The sequence below is a fragment of the Coregonus lavaretus genome, assembly GCF_964263955.1.
Source record: "Coregonus lavaretus genome assembly, chromosome: 16".
Lineage (NCBI taxonomy): Eukaryota > Metazoa > Chordata > Actinopteri > Salmoniformes > Salmonidae > Coregonus > Coregonus lavaretus.
The window spans coordinates 38,012,158-38,031,722 of record NC_140003.1 but is presented as its reverse complement, the minus strand read 5'-3'; the positions used below and the strand labels follow the sequence as shown (position 1 = coordinate 38,031,722).

The following is a 19,565-nucleotide window of genomic DNA, read 5'->3' as shown; positions in this document are numbered from 1 at the left end:
GAACTGGTCTTCTAGTGCGTTGGGTACATAGAATAAAGGGGGCAGATTTCCGGGTGTTGTAGAAAAGATTCAGGGCATTATGTACAGACAAGGATATGGAAGGATATGAGTAAAGTGGAGGTAAACCTAAGCGTTGGGTAACAATGAAAGAGATAGCATCACTGGAGGCATCAATTGAGTCGGTCTCCGCGTGTATGGGGGGTGGGACAAAGGAGCTATCTAAGGCAGGTTTAGCTGGGCTGGGGGATCTACAGTGAAATAGTACAATTAGAAATAACCGAAACAACAATAAGCTAACCATGTTTGGGCTGAGGCTAAACATAAACAGGATGTAGTACCGTAAAAAGGAACAGTCCAGCAGACATCAGCTGTATAGCTGAGTTATCATAAGGTCCGGTGAACAGCAATAGGATAGTTCGGAGGCTGCTAAAGCACTAGCGAGTAAGAGGCCACGGCTAGCGTGTGCTAGCGGGCCGGGGCTAGCAGATGGAATCTTCGTGGTCGACGTCGTAACCACATCAGACGATTTCGTCGGCAGACCAGTCGTGTAGGATCGGCGGGGCTCCGTGTCAACACTAGGTGGTCCCGTCCGGTTGACAGAGAGGTAGATAGCCGGGAGATGGGCCTAGCTCAGGATGATTAGCCAGACCACAGCGTCCATTTTGTTGCAGCTAGCTGGTAGCGATGAATCCGGAGTTAAAGGTCCAGTGATTCAGTGATTCCGGCAGAAAAACTGATATGTTCTGGGTCGATAACGCGCTGTGCAGACTGGCCGAATATCCGGTGATTAATGTCCAGTGATTAAATTAATCCCGCAGAAAAAAAATTCCAATGTTCTGGGTGAAATACCGCTAACTGTGGCTAATAGCAAGTAGCTAGTTAGCTGGCTAGCTAGTTTCAACTGGAGATTCTAGATAAAAGGTAAGTCAATAATAGAATCCGTTCCACATTGAGTGAGGCGGGTTGCAGGAAAGTATATTTTGTAGAAGGATGAAAAGTCTGATAGGGAAATATGTACGAAAAATACAAAAAAGCAGGGTATTTACAGGCTATTTACAGACACACGACAAAAACAGAACTGCACTACTACGCCATCTTGGAAGGCCCTTCTCCCCCGATTGCTCAGTTTTGCCGGGCGGCCAGCTCTAGGACGAGTCTTGGTGGTTCCAAACTTCTTCCATTTAAGAATGATGGAGGTCGCTGTGTTTTTGGGGACCTTCAATGCTGCAGACATTTTCTGGTACCCTTCCCCAGATCTGTGCCTCGACACAATCCTGTCTCGGAGCTCTACGGACAATTCCTATGACCTCATGGCTTGATTTTTGCTCTGACATGCACTGTCAACTGTGGGACCTTATATAGACAGGTGTGTGCCTTTCCAAATCATGTCCAATCAATTGAATTTACCACAGGTGGACTCCAATCAAGTTGTGGAAACATCTCAAGGATGATCAATGTAAACAGGATGCACCTGATCTCAATTTAGAGTCTCATAGCAAAGGGTCTGAATACTTATGTAAATAAGGTATTTCTGTTTTTTATTTCTAATGAATTTTTACAAAATTCTAAAAACCTGTTTTCGCTTTGTCATTTTGGGGTATCGTGTGTAGATTTCTGAGGAAAATGTTTTATTTAATCCATTTTAGAATAAGGCTGTAACGTAACAAAATGTGGAAAAAGGGAAGGGGTCTGAATACTTTCCGAGTGCGCTGTACACACACTCACAATGTCTCATTCATTCTCTAACCCACACACACAGCACTATCAGCATTTCCAGACCCAGTGAGCAGCAGCGCTGGACTCCTACGTCGCTGTAGCCACTGTTAGCACTGTTCATCACTCTTGTCAAGCATAATAGCTTTAGTTTATTTCTCCTACCTTGTATAATGGCTAATGGCCATACAGTATATACCTGTATCACTGCTTGCTGCCCGTTGTCTTTCCTGGTTCCTCTCCTCTATGGAAAACAACTATTTCACCTCTTGAATAATCTAGTACTTCCCAGTAATTTGGCATTCAACCCACGCTCATTGACCTTGACCTGTGTCTGTTCTAACCTGTTGAACCACATCTGACCTCATGCCAAGATCAGAGTAGTTAATTTAGGGGCTTTCCTAAGAACACTTCAACTATATATTACAGATAGTTTATCTAACAGCTGTATAGTGCTGGTATTTCATGGTGACATGAATCCATATTTTTCTGTGCTGTGTGGTTTGACATCTGACCCTATGTAGTGGTGGTATTTCATGGTGACATGACTGTGCTGTGTGGTTTGACCTCTGACCCTGTGTTTTGGTGGTGGTACCAGGGAACTACTACTCCTCTATGAGCCTGCAGGTGTCTGGGGCGCCATGTCCAGGAAACTGCCCTAGTGTCTGTCTGTCTTTCCTTCCGTCTGTCTGTCCGGCTACGGTCTAACCCCTTATGACCCACCACTAACAGGACAGGTGCACGGCATAAACACACACCTAAATAACCGAATACATGGACAGTTATGTGAGAGATTGAGTGTGTGGATGTTGCAGAGGGTTGGTGTGTCCAAACTATAGGATTCCTCACTGGCCAGCTTACAGACATCTCCCACACTGGGAATCTGTGCTTCCAACCACGCTGGGAATTCTGGGAATACCCCTCCCCCTTCCTCTCCAAACACAGGGACACAAACACAAACTACAGGGATGCTGATTTATTGGACTGCAAAAGTGTGTTTGTGTAACAAAAATGATGTGTTTACTAAAGACAATGACATATGTAGGTGGTATAGTGTGTTTGTGATTTTAAAGGGAAAGCGTTGTGAGAGAGAGGGGTGAGACTAATAGTAATAATGATTGTTGGTTTGTTCGGGTGCCATGTTGTTCCTGGCTCCTTAGCTGAACATCACGGTCTGCTAATCCTACTTACCCTGAACAAGCCAGCTGCTCTGCTCCTAACTCGTTTGATTTGGTCTGGGCACCACCAACCAGTCTGGTTTCACCTGGTTTTCTTCTAGTCTGGAATGGACTGTGCCAATAGGCCCTACAGACTGTTAACTCACGCAGGACCTAAATAAATGTACATCTCTGTACAGAGCTTAGGACTCATCTGTTACAGTGATCAGGAGGACTGTCTGGGAGAGATCACTGTATCCTATGGCTCTGGGGTGCTGCAGTGTGGATGGAGACAGATGGCTTGTAGAATTGGTCCTCACCCTCACCTCCCTCTCCCACATATTGAAGTTTCATAGCGCTACGTATTTTAAATGTAATGATGTTGATTTAGTCTCACACTCTTTCTTCTTCTCACTCTTCCCCCAATAACCCCTCTCTCTTTCTTTCTCTCTCTCTCTCTGCTCTCTCTTCTCTCGCTTTCTCTCCCCCTCTCTCGCTTTCTTTCTCTCTCGCGTTCTCTCGCTTTCTCTTTCTCTCACGTTCTCTCGCTTTCTCTTGCTGTGTGTGTCTCTCTTGCTCTCTCTCTCTCAATTCAATTCAATGGCAACGTGCCACAAATCTTGCTGCTGTGATTGCATACTGTGGTATTTCGCCTAACATATAGGGGAGTTTATCAATGTTTGATTTGTTTTCAAATTCTTTGTGGGTCTGTGTGATCTGTGGGTAATACACTGAACAAAAATGTAAACGCAACATGCAATGATTTTACTGAGTTACAGTTCATATAAGGAAGTCAGTCAATTTAAATCAAATCAAGTTTTATTTATACAGAATCAAGCTTTATTTATACAGCACATTTCAGACATGGAATGCAACACAATGTGCTTCACAGGAAAAAACTATGAAAAACTATGAAATATTTATTACACAACAAGATAAAAAACAAAACAATAAGAACTGAATGACTAAAAGGCACCCTGAGGAAAAGCAAAGCTAAAAAGGTGTGTTTTAAGATCTCTTTAAAAAATGTCCACAGTTTCAGCCCCATCAGGTTCTCTGGCAGACTATTCCAGAAGCTGGGGGCATAATAACTCAAGGCTGCCTCTCCATGCCTCTTTGATTAAATTCATTAGGCCCTAATATATGGATTTCACATGACTAGGAATACAGATATGCATCTGTTGGTCACAGATACCTTAAAAAAAATTGGTAGGGGCGTGGATCAGAAAACTAGTCAGTGACCACCATTTGCCTCATGCAGCGCGACACATCTCCTTTGCATAAAGTTGATCAGGCTGTTGATTATTACCTGTGGAATGATGTCCCACTCCTCTTAAATGGCTGTGCGAAGTTGCTGGATATTGGCGGGAACTGGAACACGCTGTCGTACACGTCAATCCAGAGCATCCCAAACATGCTCAATGGGGGACATGTCTGGTGAGTATGCAGGCCATGGCCAAGAACTGGGACATTTTCAGCTTCCAGGAATTGTGTACAGATCCTTGCGACATGGGGCCGTGCATTACCATGCTGAAACATGAGGTGATGGCGGCGGATGAATGTCACGACAATGGGACTCAGGATCTCGTCACGGTATCTTTGTGCATTCAAATTGCCATCGATAAAATTATGTTCATTGTGTGTAACTTATGCCTGCCCATACCCTAACCCCACCGCCACCATGAGGCACTCTGTTCACAACGTTGACATCAGCAAACCACTCTGCTCGGTACAGTTGAAACCGGTATTCATCCGTGAAGAGCACACTTCTCCAGTGTGCCAGTGGCCATCGAAGGTGAGCATTTGCTCACTGAAGTCAGTTACGACGCCGAACTGCAGTCAGGTTAAGACCCTGGTGAGGACAACAAGCATGCAGATGAGCTTCCCTGAGACAGTTTCAGACAGTGTGTGCAGAAATTCTTCAGTTCTGCAAACCCACAGTTTCATTTTTTTAGCTGTCCGGATGGCTGTTCTCAGACGATCCAGCAGGTGGAGAAGCAGGATGTGGAGGTCCTGGGCTGGCAAGGTTACACGTGGTCTGCGGTTGTGAGGCTGTTTGGACGTACTGCCAAATTCTCTAAAACAACGTTGGAGGTCGGCTTATGGTAGAGAAATGAACATTCAATTATCTGGCAACAGCTCTGGTCGACATTTCTGCAGTCAGCATGCCAATTGCACACTCCCTCAAAACTTTATACATTTTGTGGCATTGTGTTGTGTGACAAAACTGCACATTTTATATCAATGATGTCGTTCTTGCTGCTGGTGACTCTCAGATCCACCTCTACGCAGACGACACCATTTTGTATACATCTGGCCCTTCATTGTTAACAAACCTCCAAAAGAGCTTCAATGCCATACAACACTCCTTCCATAGCCTCCAACTGCTCTTAAACGCTAGTAAAACTAAATGCATGCTCTTCAATCGAACGCTGCTTGCACCCGCCCGCCCGACTAGAATCACTACTCCCGGCGGGTCTGACTTAGAATATGTGGACAACTACAAATACCTAGGTGTCTGGTTAGACCGTAAACTCTCCTTCCAGACTCACATTAAGCATCTCCAATCCAAAGTTAAATCTAGACTCAGCTTCCTATTTCGCAACAAAGCCTCCTTCACTCATGCTGCCAAACATGCCCTCGTAAAACTGACTATCCTACCGATCCTTGACTTTGGCAATGTCATTTACAAAATAGCCTCCAACACTCTACTCAGCAAATTGGATGTAGTCTATCATAGTGCCATCCGTTTTGTCACCAAAGCCCCATATACTACCCACCATTGTGCCCTGTACACTCTCGTTGGCTGGCCCTCACTCATTGTGTTATTGACTGTACGTTTTGTTTATTCCATATGTAACTCTGTGTTGTTGTTGTTTTTACCGCACTGCTTTGCTTTATCTTGGCCAGGTCGCAGTTGTAAATGAGAACTTGTTCTCAACTGGCTTAACTGGTTAAATAAAGGTTAAATAAATAAATAAAATAAAATAAATACATTTTAGAGTGGCCTTTTATTGTCCCCAGCACAAGGTGCACCTGTGTAATGATCATGTTGTTTAATCAGCTTCTTGATATGTCACACCTGTCAGGTGGATGGATTGTCTTGGCAAAGAAGAAATGCTCACTAACAGGGATATAAACAAATTTGTGCACAAAATGTAAGATAAATAATGTTTTTGTGCATATAATAAATTTCAGGGATTTTTGTTCAGTGTATGCATCTCTAATGTGGTCATCTGTTTCTCTCCTCTCTCTTCTCACCCCCCCCCCCCCCCCCCCCCCCCCACAGTGAATGGTCAGCCGAGACCTCTGGAGTCCAGTCAGGTGAAGTACCTGCGTAGGGAGCTCATTGAGCTCAGGAACAAAGTCAACGGTCTCTTGGAAAGTCTGGAGTCCCCCTCAGAACCTGGCCTGGCTGTCTCCGCACCAGACAGGGGTACGTACTCATACCCACACCCATCTACCTCTATCTGTTTGCGAGTGTGAAGTGTGTTTTAAATCATTTTATTATATACAGACATGCACACGTCTCGCATATTTCTTCTATAACTTTAATATTGTTCTATAACTTTATGAAGTACACACAGATACAGTCTGGGTGTTTTTATTAGTTCATAAACCCTCTCTGTAACTTCACTAATTAGCCCTGAAAAAGGTGGTTTGTCCTCCTTCCAAAACATCCCTCTTTCCAAAACCATCCATTGGTTCTAATCCAGTGGACCAATCACATTCCACGTCAGGGGCGTTTTCACAGCATGCCTTGCATCAATGTTGTTACCTAGCTGGCTTGTGGCGACAGCAACAGATGGATTAGTTTTTTCCAAGGCGCAGAGGACAGAAGTGTTTCCTTTTGCGTGTTTATGCCCCTAACCCGGGATAAGCCCCACCTATGCAATGAGTTGATGATAAACGATAATGGAACGTTCTGCTTATTTGCATATTTGTATTTTTTGTGATTGTGTGTATATGGGTGTGTTGACACGCGTCTCTCTCGCCCTTCTCCTCTCTCCCTCCCTCCCCCTCCCATCCACTCCCTCTCTCCTCCAGACTCAGTGGATGTGCGTGAGGGGAGGTCGGTGGCAGCGGTGAAGCAGGCCCCAGTCCCAGTCAGTGCGGCCAGCATGTTGGCCTTCGACCCCCTGAAGAACCAGGACGAGGTCAGCAAGAACGTCATCTCCGCCTTCGGCCTGAGTGAGAACCATGTCCCAGGTAAGGCCCGTCCATCGTTGCCGTGCTATTTCTTTCTGTTGCGTTGTTTGTATTTTTATACAGTCTTCTGACTGTGTTGTTGTCACAGACCTTATCCTCACTCCCCACCCTGTTTGACATTACCCATTTCTCTCTCTCTCTCTCTGTCCTTCTCTCTGTCTCTCTCTCGCTCTCTCTGTCGCTCTATCTCTATCTCGCTCTCTCTCTCAATTCAATTCAAGGGGCTTTATTGGCATGGGAAACATATGTTTACATTGCCAAAACAAGTGAAATGGATAAACAAAAGTGAAATATACAATAAAAAGTTAAAAGTAACCATTACACTCACGCAAGTTCCAAAATAATAAAGAGATTTCAAATGTCATATTATGTCTATATACAGTGTTGTAACAATGTGCAAATAGTTAAAGTACAAAAGGGAAAATAAATAAACATAAAGATGGGTTGTATTTACAATGGTTTCTGTTCTTCACTGGTTGCCCTTTTCTTGTGGCAACAGGTCACAAATCTTGCTGCTGTGATTGCACACTGTGGTATTTCACCTAACCGATATGGGAGTTTATCAAAATTGGATTTGTTTTCTAATTCTTTGTGGGTCTGTGTAATCTGAGGGAAATATGTGTCTCTAATGTGGTCATACATTTGGCAGGAGGTTAGGAAGTGCAGCTCAGTTTCCACCTAATTCTGTGGGCAGTGTGCACATAGCCTGTCTGCTCTTGAGAGCCAGGTCTGCCTACGGTGACCTTTCTCAATGGCAAGGCTATGCTCACTGAGTCTGTACATAGTCAAAGCTTTCTTCAGTTTTGGGTCAGTCACAGCGGTCAGGTGTTCTGCCACTGTGTACTCTCTGTTTAGGGCCAAATAGCATTCTAGTTTGCTCTGTTTTTTTTTGTTAATTCTTTCCAATGTGTCAAGTAATTATATTTTTGTTTTCTCATGATATGGTTGGGTCTAATTGTGTTGCTGTCCTGGGGCTCTCTTTGTGTTTGTGAACAGAGCCCCAGGACCAGCTTGCTTAGGGGACTCTTCTCCAGGTTAATCTCTCTGTAAGTGATGGCTTTGTTATGGAAGGTTTGGGAATCGCTTCCTTTTAGGTGGTTGTAGAATTTAACGGCTTTTGATTATTAGCGGGTATCGGCCTAATTCTGCTCTGCATGCATTATTTGGTGTTTTACGTTGTACACAGAGGATATTTTTACAGAATTCTGCATGCAGAGTCTCAATTAGGTGTTTGTCCCATTTTGTAAATTCTTGGTTGGTGAGCGGACCCCAGACCTCACAAACATAAAGAGCAATGGGTTCTATAACTGATTTAAGTATTTTTAACCAGATCCTAATTGGTATGTCAAATGTTATGTTCCTTTTGATGGCATAGAAGGCCCTTCTTGCCTTCTTTCTCAGATCGTTCACAACTTTGTGGAAGTTACCTGTGGCACTGATGTTTAGGCCAAGGTATGTATAGTTTTTTGTGTGCTCTAGGGCAACGGTGTCTAGATGGAATTTGTATTTGTGGTCCTCGCAACTGGACCTTTCTTGGAACACCATTATTTTTGTCTTACTGAGATTTACTGTCAGGGCCAACGTCTGACAGAATCTGTGCGGAAGGTCTAGGTGCTGCTGTAGGCCCTCCTTGGTTGGGGACAGAAGCACCAGATCATCAGCAAACAGATGACATTTGATTTCAGATTCTAGTAGGGTGAGGCTGGGTGCTGCAGACTGTTCTAGTGCCCTTGCCAATTTGTTTATATATACATTGGGGAGAACAAGTATTTGATACACTGCCGATTTTGCAGGTTTTCCTACTTACAAAGCATGTAGAGGTCTGTAATTTTTATCATAGGTACACTTCAACTGTGAGAGACGGAATCTAAAACAAAAATCCAGAAAATCACATTGTATGATTTTTAAAGTAATTAATTTGCATTTTATTGCATGACATAAGTATTTGATACATCAGAAAAGCAGAACTTAATATTTGGTACAGAAACCTTTGTTTGCAATTACAGAGATCATACGTTTCCTGTAGTTCTTGACCAGGTTTGCACACACTGCAGCAGGGATTTTGGTCCACTCCTCCATACAGACCTTCTCCAGATCCTTCAGGTTTCGGGGCTGTCGCTGGGCAATACGGACTTTCAGCTCCCTCCAAAGATTTTCTATTGGGTTCAGGTCTGGAGACTGGCTAGGCCACTCCAGGACCTTGAGATGCTTCTTACGGAGCCACTCCTTAGTTGCCCTGGCTGTGTGTTTCGGGTCGTTGTCATGCTGGAAGACCCAGCCACGACCCATCTTCAATGCTCTTACTGAGGGAAGGAGGTTGTTGGCCAAGATCTCGCGATACATGGCCCCATCCATCCTCCCCTCAATACGGTGCAGTCGTCCTGTCCCCTTTGCAGAAAAGCATCCCCAAAGAATGATGTTTCCACCTCCATGCTTCACGGTTGGGATGGTGTTCTTGGGGTTGTACTCATCCTTCTTCTTCCTCCAAACACGGCGAGTGGAGTTTAGACCAAAAAGCTCTATTTTTGTCTCATCAGACCACATGACCTTCTCCCATTCCTCCTCTGGATCATCCAGATGGTTATTGGCAAACTTCAGCCGGGCCTGGACATACGCTGGCTTGAGCAGGGGGACCTTGCGTGCGCTGCAGGATTTTAATCGATGACGGCGTAGTGTGTTACTAATGGTTTTCTTTGTGACTGTGGTCCCAGCTCTCTTCAGGTCATTGACCAGGTCCTGCCGTGTAGTTCTGGGCTGATCCCTCACCTTCCTCATGATCATTGATGCCCCACGAGGTGAGATCTTGCATGGAGCCCTAGACCGAGGGTGATTGACCGTCATCTTGAACTTCTTCCATTTTCTAATAATTGCGCCAACAGTTGTTGCCTTCTCACCAAGCTGCTTGCCTATTGTCCTGTAGCCCATCCCAGCCTTGTGCAGGTCTACAATTTTATCCCTGATGTCCTTACACAGCTCTCTGGTCTTGGCCATTGTGGAGAGGTTGGAGTCTGTTTGATTGAGTGTGTGGACAGGTGTCTTTTATACAGGTAACGAGTTCAAACAGGTGCAGTTAATACAGGTAATGAGTGGAGAACAGGAGGGCTTCTTAAAGAAAAACTAACAGGTCTGTGAGAGCCGGAATTCTTACTGGTTGGTAGGTGATCAAATACTTATGTCATGCAATAAAATGCAAATTAATTACTTAAAAATCATACAATGTGATTTTCTGGATTTTTGATTCCGTCTCTCACAGTTGAAGTGTACCTATGATAAAAATTACATACCTCTACATGCTTTGTAAGTAGGAAAACCGGCAAAATCGGCAGTGTATCAAATACTTGTTCTCCCCACTGTGTGTATATATATATATATGTCAATCAGTGTCATATATATATATATATATATATATACATACATACTGCTCAAAAAAATAAAGGGAACACTTAAACAACACAATGTAACTCCAAGTCAATCACACTTCTGTGAAATCAAACTGTCCACTTAGGAAGCAACACTGATTGACAATAAATGTCACATGCTGTTGTGCAAATGGAATAGACAACAGGTGGAAATTGTAGGCAATTAGCAAGACACCCCCAATAAAGGACTGGTTTTGCAGGTGGTTACCACAGACCACTTCTCAGTTCCTATGCTTCCTGGCTGATGTTTTGGTCACTTTTGAATGCTGGCGGTGCTTTCACTCTAGTGGTAGCATGAGACGGAGTCTACAACCCACACAAGTGTCTCAGGTAGTGCAGCTCATCCAGGATGGCACATCAATGCGAGCTGTGGTAAGAAGTTTGCTGTGTCTGTCAGCGTAGTGTCCAGAGCATGGAGGCGCTACCAGGAGACAGGCCAGTACATCAGGAGACGTGGAGGAGGCCGTAGGAGGGCAACAACCCAGCAGCAGGACTGCTACCTCCGCCTTTGTGCAAGGAGGAGCAGGAGGAGCACTGCCAGAGCCCTGCAAAATGACCTCCAGCAGGCCACAAATGTGCATGTGTCTGCTCAAACGGTCAGAAACAGACTCCATGAGGGTGGTATGAGGGCCCGACGTCCACAGGTGGGGGTTGTGCTTACAGCCGAACACCGTGCAGGACGTTTGGCATTTGCCAGAGAACACCAAGATTGGCAAATTCGCCACTGGCGCCCTGTGCTCTTCACAGATGAAAGCAGGTTCACACTGAGCACATGACAGACGTGACAGAGTCTGGAGATGCCGTGGAGAACGTTCTGCTGCCTGCAACATCCTCCAGCATGACCGGTTTGGCGGTGGGTCAGTCATGGTGTGGGGTGGCATTTCTTTGGGGGGCCGCACAGCCCTCCATGTGCTCGCCAGAGGTAGCCTGACTGCCATTAGGTACCGAGATGAGATCCTCAGACCCCTTGTGAGACCATATGCTGGTGCGGTTGGCCCTGGGTTCCTCCTAATGCAAGACAATGCTAGACCTCATGTGGCTGGAGTGTGTCAGCAGTTCCTGCAAGAGGAAGGCAATGATGCTATGGACTGGCCCGCCCGTTCCCCAGACCTGAATCCAATTGAGCACATCTGGGACATCATGTCTCGCTCCATCCACCAATGCCACGATGCACCACAGACTGTCCAGGAGTTGGCAGATGCTTTAGTCCAGGTCTGGGAGGAGATCCCTCAGGAGACCATCCGCCACCTCATCAGGAGCATGCCCAGGCGTTGTAGGGAGGTCATACAGGCACGAGGAGGCCACACACACTACTGAGCCTCATTTTGACTTGTTTTAAGGACATTACATCAAAGTTGGATCAGCCTGTAGTGTGGTTTTCCACTTTAATTTTGAGGGTGACTCCAAGTCCAGACCTCCATGGGTTGATAAATTTGATTTCCATTGATAATTTTTGTGTGATTTTGTTGTCAGCACATTCAACTATGTAAAGAAAAAAGTATTTAATAAGATTATTTCATTCATTCAGATCTAGGATGTGTTATTTTAGTGTTCCCTTAATTTTTTTGAGTAGTGTATATATATGTTGAAGAGGGTGGGGTTTAAGCTGCATCCCTGTCTCACCCCAAACCCCTGTGGAAAGAAATGTGTGTGTTTTTTGCTAATTTCACTGCACACTTGTTGTTTGTGTACATGGATTTCATAATGTCGTATGTTTTTCCCCCAACACCACTTTCCATCAATTTGTATAGCAGACCCTCATGCCAAATTGAGTCAAAAGCTTTTTTGAAGTCAACAAAGCATGAGAAGACTTTGACTTTGGTTTGTTTGTTTGTTTGTTTGTCAATTAGGGTGTGCAGGGTGAATACGTACGGTAATTTGGTAAAAAGTCTGCTGTTAATGATAATGCAGAGGATTTTCCCAAGGTTGCTGTTGATGCATATCCCACGGTAGTTATTGTGGTCAAATTTGTCTCCACTTTTGTGGATTGGGGTTATCAGTCCTTGGTTCCAAATATTGGGGAAGATGCCAGACCTGAGGATGATGTTAAAGAGTTTAAGTATAGCCAATTGGAATTTGTGGTCTGTATATTTTATCATTTCATTGAGGATACCATCAACACCACAGGCCTTTTTGGGTTGGAGGGTTTGTATTTTGTCCTGTAGTTCATTCAATGTAATTGGAGAATCCAGTGGGTTCTGGTAGTCTTTAATAGCTGATTCTAAGATTTGTAATTGATCATTTATGTTTTTTCTGTTTGTTCTCTGTTATAGAGCCAAAAAGATTGGAGAAGTGGTTTATCCACACATCTCTGTTTTGGATAGATAGCTCTTCGTGTTGTTGTTTGTTTAGTGTGTTCCAATTTTCCCAGAAGTGGTTAGAGTCTATGGATTCTTCAATTACATTGAGCTGATTTCTGACGTGCTGTTCCTTCTTTTTCCATAGTGTATTTCTGTATTGTTTTAGTGATTCACCATAGTGAAGGCGTAGGCTCAGGTTTTCTGGGTCTCCATGTTTTTGGTTGGATAGGTTTCTCAATTTCTTTCTTAGGTTTTTGTGTTCTTCATCAATCTATTTGTCATTGTTGTTCATTTTCTTAGGTTGTCTGCTTGCATTTTTTTGATTTGATATGGAAGCTGAAAGGTCAAATATACTGTTTAGGCTTTCTACTGCCAAGTTTACACCTTCACTATTACAGTGAAATGTTTTGTCCAGGAAGTTGTCTAAAAGCGATTGAATTTGTTGTTGCCTAATAGTTTTTTGGTAGGTTTCTACACTACTTTCCTTCCATCTATAGCATTTCTTAATATTGTGCAGTTCCTTTGGCTTTGATGCCTCATGATTTGAGTATTGCTCTGTTCAGGTAGACAGTGATTTTGCTGTGATCTGATAGGGGTGTTAGTGGGCTGACTGTGAACGATCTGAGAGACTCTGGGTTGAGGTCAGTGATAAAGTCATCTACAGTACTACTGCCAAGGGATGAGCTGTAGGTGTACCTACCATAGGAGTCTCCTCGAAGCCTACCATTGACTATGTACAGACCCAGCGTGCGACAGAGGTGCAGGAGTTGTGACCCATTTTTGTTGGTTGTTTTGTCATAGTTGTGTCTAGGGGGACATATTTGGGAGGGAATACTGTCACCTCCAGGTAGGTGTTTGTTCCCCTGTGTGCTGAGAGTGTCAGGTTCTTGTCCAGTTCTGGCATTTAGGTGGCCACGGACTAGTACATGTCCCTTGGCCTGGAAATGGTTGATCTCCCCCTCTAGAATGGAGAAGCTGTCATCGTTAAAGTATCGGTATTTTATTGGGGGGATATAGGTAGCACACATGAGGACATTTTTCTCTGTTGAGATCATTTCCTTATTCATTTCTAGCCAGATGGAAAATGTTCCTGTTTTGACTAATTTAATAGAGTGGGTTAGGTCTGCTCTATACCAAATTAGCATACCCCCTGAGTCTCTTCCCGGTTTCAAACCTGGTAATTTGGTGGATGGGGACTACCAACTCTCTGTAACCTAGAGGGCAACCAGTGGGTCCGTCTCCTCTATACTATTTTTCTTGTAAGATGACAATATCTGTATTTCCAATATCTTTGAAGTCTGGGTTTTTTGCTCTTTAGGCCAAAGGCAGATTACCTCAGACCTTGTGTATTCCAGGATGAGATAGTAAAAGCTTTGTGTTCCATAGTGTCTAGTGTTGTTTTCGTGTGGTTTAGGCCCGGACCATTACAGTAGGTGTGAGCAGAACATGTTGAGCATCTGTAAAATACCTCTTTGTTTGCAGGATGGCTTGGGGGTGGTGCATTAGTGGGGGTTGGGCCTGTTGCTCTGCTCACGGGCTGGGCATATAGTTGAAGTCGGAAGTTTACATACACTTAGGTTGTACACTAGTTATTAAAACTCATTTTTCAACCACTCCACAATATTCTTGTTAACAAACTATAGTTTTGGCAAGTCTGTTAGGACATCTACTTTGTGCATGACACAAGTAATTTTTCCAACAATTGTTTACAGACAGATTATTTCACTTATAATTCCCTGTAGCACAATTCCAGTGGGTCAGAAGTTTACATACACTAAGTTGACTGTGCCTTTAAACAGCTTGGAAAATTCCAGAAAATGATGTCATGGCTTTAGAAGCTAATTGACATCATTTGAGTCAATTGGAGGTATACCTGTGGATGTATTTCAAGGCCTACCTTCAAACTCAGTGCCTCTTTGCTTGACATCATGGGAAAATCAAAATAAATCAGCCAAGACCTCAGAAAAAAACAGTACACCTCCACAAGTCTGGTTCATCCTTGGGAGCAATTTCCAAATGCCTGAAGGTACCACGTTCATCTGTACAAACAATAGTACGCAAGTATAAACACCATGGGACCACGCAGCCGTCATACCGCTCAGGAAGGAGACGCGTTCTGTCTCCTAGAGATTAACGTAGTTTGGTGCGAAAAGTGCAAATCAATACCAGAACAGCAGCAAAGGACCTTGTGAAGATGCTGGAGGAAACAGGTACAAAAGTATCTATATTCGCAGTAAAACCAGTCCTATATAGACATAACCTGAAAGGCCGCTCAGCAAGGAAGAAGCCACAGCTTCTGCACATGGGGACAAAGATCGTACTTTTTGGAGAAATGTCCTCTGGTCATATGAAACAAAAATAGAACTGTTTGGCCATAAGGACCATCGTTATGTTTGGAGGAAAAAGGGGACTGCTTGCAAGCCGAAGAACACTATCCCAACCGTGAAGCACGGGGTTGGCATTATCATGTTGTGCGGGTGCTTTGCTGCAGGAGGGACTGGTGCACTTCACAAAATACATGGCATCATGAGGAAGGAAAATTATGTGGATATATTGAAGCAACGTCTCAAGACATCAGTCAGGAAGTTAAAGCTTGGTCGCAAATGGGTCTTCCAAATGCACAATGACCCCAAGCATACTTCCAAAGTTGTGGCAAAATGGCTTAAGGACAACAAAGTCAAGGTATTGGAGTGGCCATCACAAAGCCCTGACCTCAATTCTATAGAACATTTGTGGGCAGAACTGAAAAAGCATGTGCAAGCAAGGCCTACATACCTGACTCAGTTACACCAGCTCTGTCAGGAGGAATGGGCCAAAATTCACCCAACTTATTGTGGGAAGCTTGTGCAAGGCTACCTGAAACGTTTGACCCAAGTTAAACAATTGAAAGGCAATGCTACCAAGTACTAATTGAGTGTATGTAAACTTCTGACCCACTGGGAATGTGATGAAAGAAATAAAAGCTGAAATAAATCATTCTCTCTACTATTATTCTGACATTTCACATTCTTAAAATAAAGTGGTGATCCTAACTGACCTAAGACCGGGAAGTTTACTAGGATTAAATTTCAGAAATTGTGAAAAACTGAGTTAAAATGTATTTGGCTAAGGTGTATGTAAACTTCTGACTTCAACTGTATGTGCGGGTGTCATGTTGAGGTCCTTGCTGCAGGGGGGGTGGGCATGGGGGGGCAGAAGGGGCATAGGTCTGATCTGGGGGGGCCTATATAGGGTGTGGCCAGGGTTTGTTTGGGGTGGTCTCAGCTGGTTTGGGTGTGGCTGGTGAAGCTGTGGTCTGGGTGTAGGTCCTCTTGGCGTGGGTTCTCTCGGTGCAGGTCCTTCGGGAGGGGGTCTTGCAGGTCTGGGAGGGTGTCTAACTGGTCTGGGTGAGGTGTTCGTTGCTCTGTTGCTCCTGTGTGAGGTGCTGAGGCTGCGGTTAAGGGTGACATCCTTCAGGGTCCTGGCAAAAGTTGGGATTGCTGCCTTGTAGAGGTGGACCTGGTCGTAAAGGCTGTTCAAGTCCAGGGTGGAGTGGTGGGCCAGGTAGACATTAGGATTTGAGTCACAGTCCCGGGAAATGCTTGGGTTCACCCGCAGTATGGTGGCAAGGGGAATGTATTTTGGTGGTAGCAGGGTGGCGATAACCACGTTGGGGGAAGTGGAAGAAGCTTTTTAATCACTCCCTTGAGTGTGCTCTCTCTTTGATCCCATAGAAGTCCTGCTGGAACTGCTTGAGGATGCCCTGCACCATTACTGTCCCAGACTTGTACATGTTGACAGCCGTTGTTTCATTTTCCTCAATGTCTAGTATTCTGAGTTTCCACCCTGGGTCAATACCCTCTCTCTTGACATGGGGGTTAGTGTGCTGTTATAGCACTGTGCCATGCCAGGGTATGGTCTGTGTGGAAAATTAAGTTGCTTATGTTCCCCTCTTTGTAGCAGTCAGCAAATAGTGTCTCTGGATTGCTCTTGATGAGCTTCTTTTTGTACTTATTCCGTGCAGTGTTATTTTTAATATCCAAGGGGTACTGTACTGTGATGACATCTGCACAGGGATACGCCATGGCACAGGGGGCTTCAAAGGCCTCTGCATTTGGGTGGGGGAGGCTGTGAAACTCTGCTGCCATTGTTAGGCTCAAGAGTTTTCACACATCTCACTTCACACTTCAGTGCCAGTTGAAATTGCAGCCAGGTCTGTTCTCTCCTAGCAGCTTGGTAGCTTAGTAGCCTTATTTAATAAGCTTTACAGTGGGGAAAAAAAGTATTTAGTCAGCCACTAATTGTGCAAGTTCTCCCACTTAAAAAGATGAGAGAGGCCTGTAATTTTCATCATAGGTACACGTCAACAATGACAGACAAAATGAGATTTTTTTTCTCCAGAAAATCACATTGTAGGATTTTTAATGAATTTATTTGCAAATTATGGTGGAAAATATGTATTTGGTCACCTACAAACAAGCAAGATTTCTGGCTCTCACAGACCTGTAACTTCTTCTTTAAGAGGCTCCTCTGTCCTCCACTCGTTACCTGTATTAATGGCACCTGTTTGAACTTGTTAACAGTATAAAAGACACCTGTCCACAACCTCAAACAGTCACACTCCAAACTCCACTATGGCCAAGACCAAAGAGCTGTCAAAGGACACCAGAAACAAAATTGTAGACCTGCACCAGGCTGGGAAGACTGAATCTGCAATAGGTAAGCAGCTTGGTTTGAAGAAATCAACTGTGGGAGCAATTATTAGGAAATGGAAGACATACAAGACCACTGATAATCTCCCTCGATCTGGGGCTCCACGCAAGATGTCACCCCGCGGGGTCAAAATGATCACAAGAACGGTGAGCAAAAATCTCAGAACCACACGGGGGGACCTAGTAAATGACCTGCAGAGAGCTGGGACCAAAGTAACAAAGCCTACCATCAGTAACACACTACGCCGCCAGGGACTCAAATCCTGCAGTGCAAGACGTGTCCCCCTGCTTAAGCCAGTACATGTCCAGGCCCGTCTGAAGTTTGCTAGAGTGCATTTGGATGATCCAGAAGAGGACTGGGAGAATGTCATATGGTCAGATGAAACCAAAATATAACTTTTTGGTAAAAACTCAACTCGTCGTGTTTGGAGGACAAAGAATGCTGAGTTGCATCCAAAGAACACCATACCTACTGTGAAGCATGGGGGTGGAAACATCATGCCTTGGGGCTGTTTTTCTGCAAAGGGACCAGGACGACTGATCCGTGTAAAGGAAAGAATGAATGGGGCCATGTATCGTGAGATTTTGAGTGAAAACCTCCTTCCATCAGCAAGGGCATTGAAGATTAAACGTGGCTGGGTCTTTCAGCATGACAATGATCCCAAACACACCGCCCGGGCAACGAAGGAGTGGCTTCGTAAGAAGCATTTCAAGGTCCTGGAGTGGCCTAGCCAGTCTCCAGATCTCAACCCCATAGAAAATCTTTGGAGGGAGTTGAAAGTCCGTGTTGCCCAGCGACAGCCCCAAAACATCACTGCTCTAGAGGAGATCTGCATGGAGGAATGGGCCAAAATACCAGCAACAGTGTGTGAAAACCTTGTGAAGACTTACAGAAAACGTTTGACCTGTGTCATTGCCAACAAAGGGTATATAACAAATTATTGAGAAACTTTTGTTATTGACCAAATACTTATTTTCCACCATAATTTGCAAATAAATTCATAAAAAATCCTACAATGTGATTTTCTGGATTTTTTTTCCTCATTTTGTCTGCCATAGTTGACGTGTACCTATGATGAAAATTACAGGCCTCTCTCATCTTTTTAAGTGGGAGAACTTGCACAATTGGTGGCTGACTAAATACTTTTTTTTCCCAACTGTATATAGCAAAATTATTATATTTTACTTTTTGGCTCCAGACGTAGGTTCAGACTGAACATTACTCACTCAGTTTTTAGTCTGTATGTATCTCATCTTCTCCATTTGTTCATCTCTCTGTCTGTCTCTCTCTCTCTCTCTGTCTCTCTCTCTCTCTCTCTCCGTGTCTCTCTCTCTCTGTCCCCCTCTCTCTCTCTCTGTCCCTCTGTCTCTCTCTCTCTCTCTCTCTCTCTCTCTCTCTCTCTCTCTCTCTCTCTCTCTCTCTTTCTCTCTGTGTCTCTCTCTCTCCGTGTCTCTCTGTGTCTCTCACTCTCTGTGTGTCTCTCTCTCTCTCTCTCTCTGTGTCTCTCTCTCTGTGTGTCTCTCTGTCCCTCTCTCTCTCTGTCCCCCTCTCTCTGTGTCTCTCTCTGTCCCTCTCTCTCTCTGTGTCTCTCTCTCTCTGTCTCTCTGTCCCTCTTTCTCTCTCTCTCATTCTCTTTCTCTCTCTCTGTCTCTCTCTCTCTCTCTCTCTCTCTCTCTCTCTGTCCCCCTCTCTCTGTGTCTCTCTCTCTGTGTCTCTTTCTCTCTCTCTCATTCTCTTTCTCTCTCTCTCTCTCTCTCTCTCTCTCTCTGTCTATCTCTCTCTCTCTCTCTTTCTCTCTCTGTCTCTGTCTCTCTCTGTGTGTGTCTCTCTCTGTCTCTCTCTGTGTGTGTCTCTCTCTCTCTCTCTCTCTCTCTCTCTCTCTCTCTCTCCCTCTCTCTCTGTGTCCCTCTCTCTCTCTGTCCCTCTCTCTCTCTCTGTCCCCCTCTCTCTGTGTCTCTCTCTCTCTCTCTCTCTCTCTGTCCCTCTTTCTCTCTCTCTCATTCTCTTTCTCTCTCTCTGTGTCTCTCTCTCTCTCTGTGTCTCTCTCTCTGTGTGTCTCTCTCTGTGTCTCTCTC

The 19,565-nt window shown here is 44.5% G+C and overlaps 1 protein-coding gene across 3 annotated transcripts in view; it reads left to right on the top strand.

Annotated features, from left to right (window-relative positions):
- Positions 1-19,565, top strand: part of LOC311143627 (protein TFG-like) — a 58,083-nt gene that overhangs the window by 24,949 nt on the left and 13,569 nt on the right. For all 3 annotated transcript variants that reach the window (XM_084179490.1, XM_084179492.1, XM_084179491.1), the window contains exons 4-5: positions 6,160-6,306; positions 6,918-7,079. In XM_084179490.1, the coding sequence (XP_084035616.1) occupies positions 6,160-6,306; positions 6,918-7,079 (309 nt within the window). The remainder of the gene's footprint in view (positions 1-6,159; positions 6,307-6,917; positions 7,080-19,565) is intronic.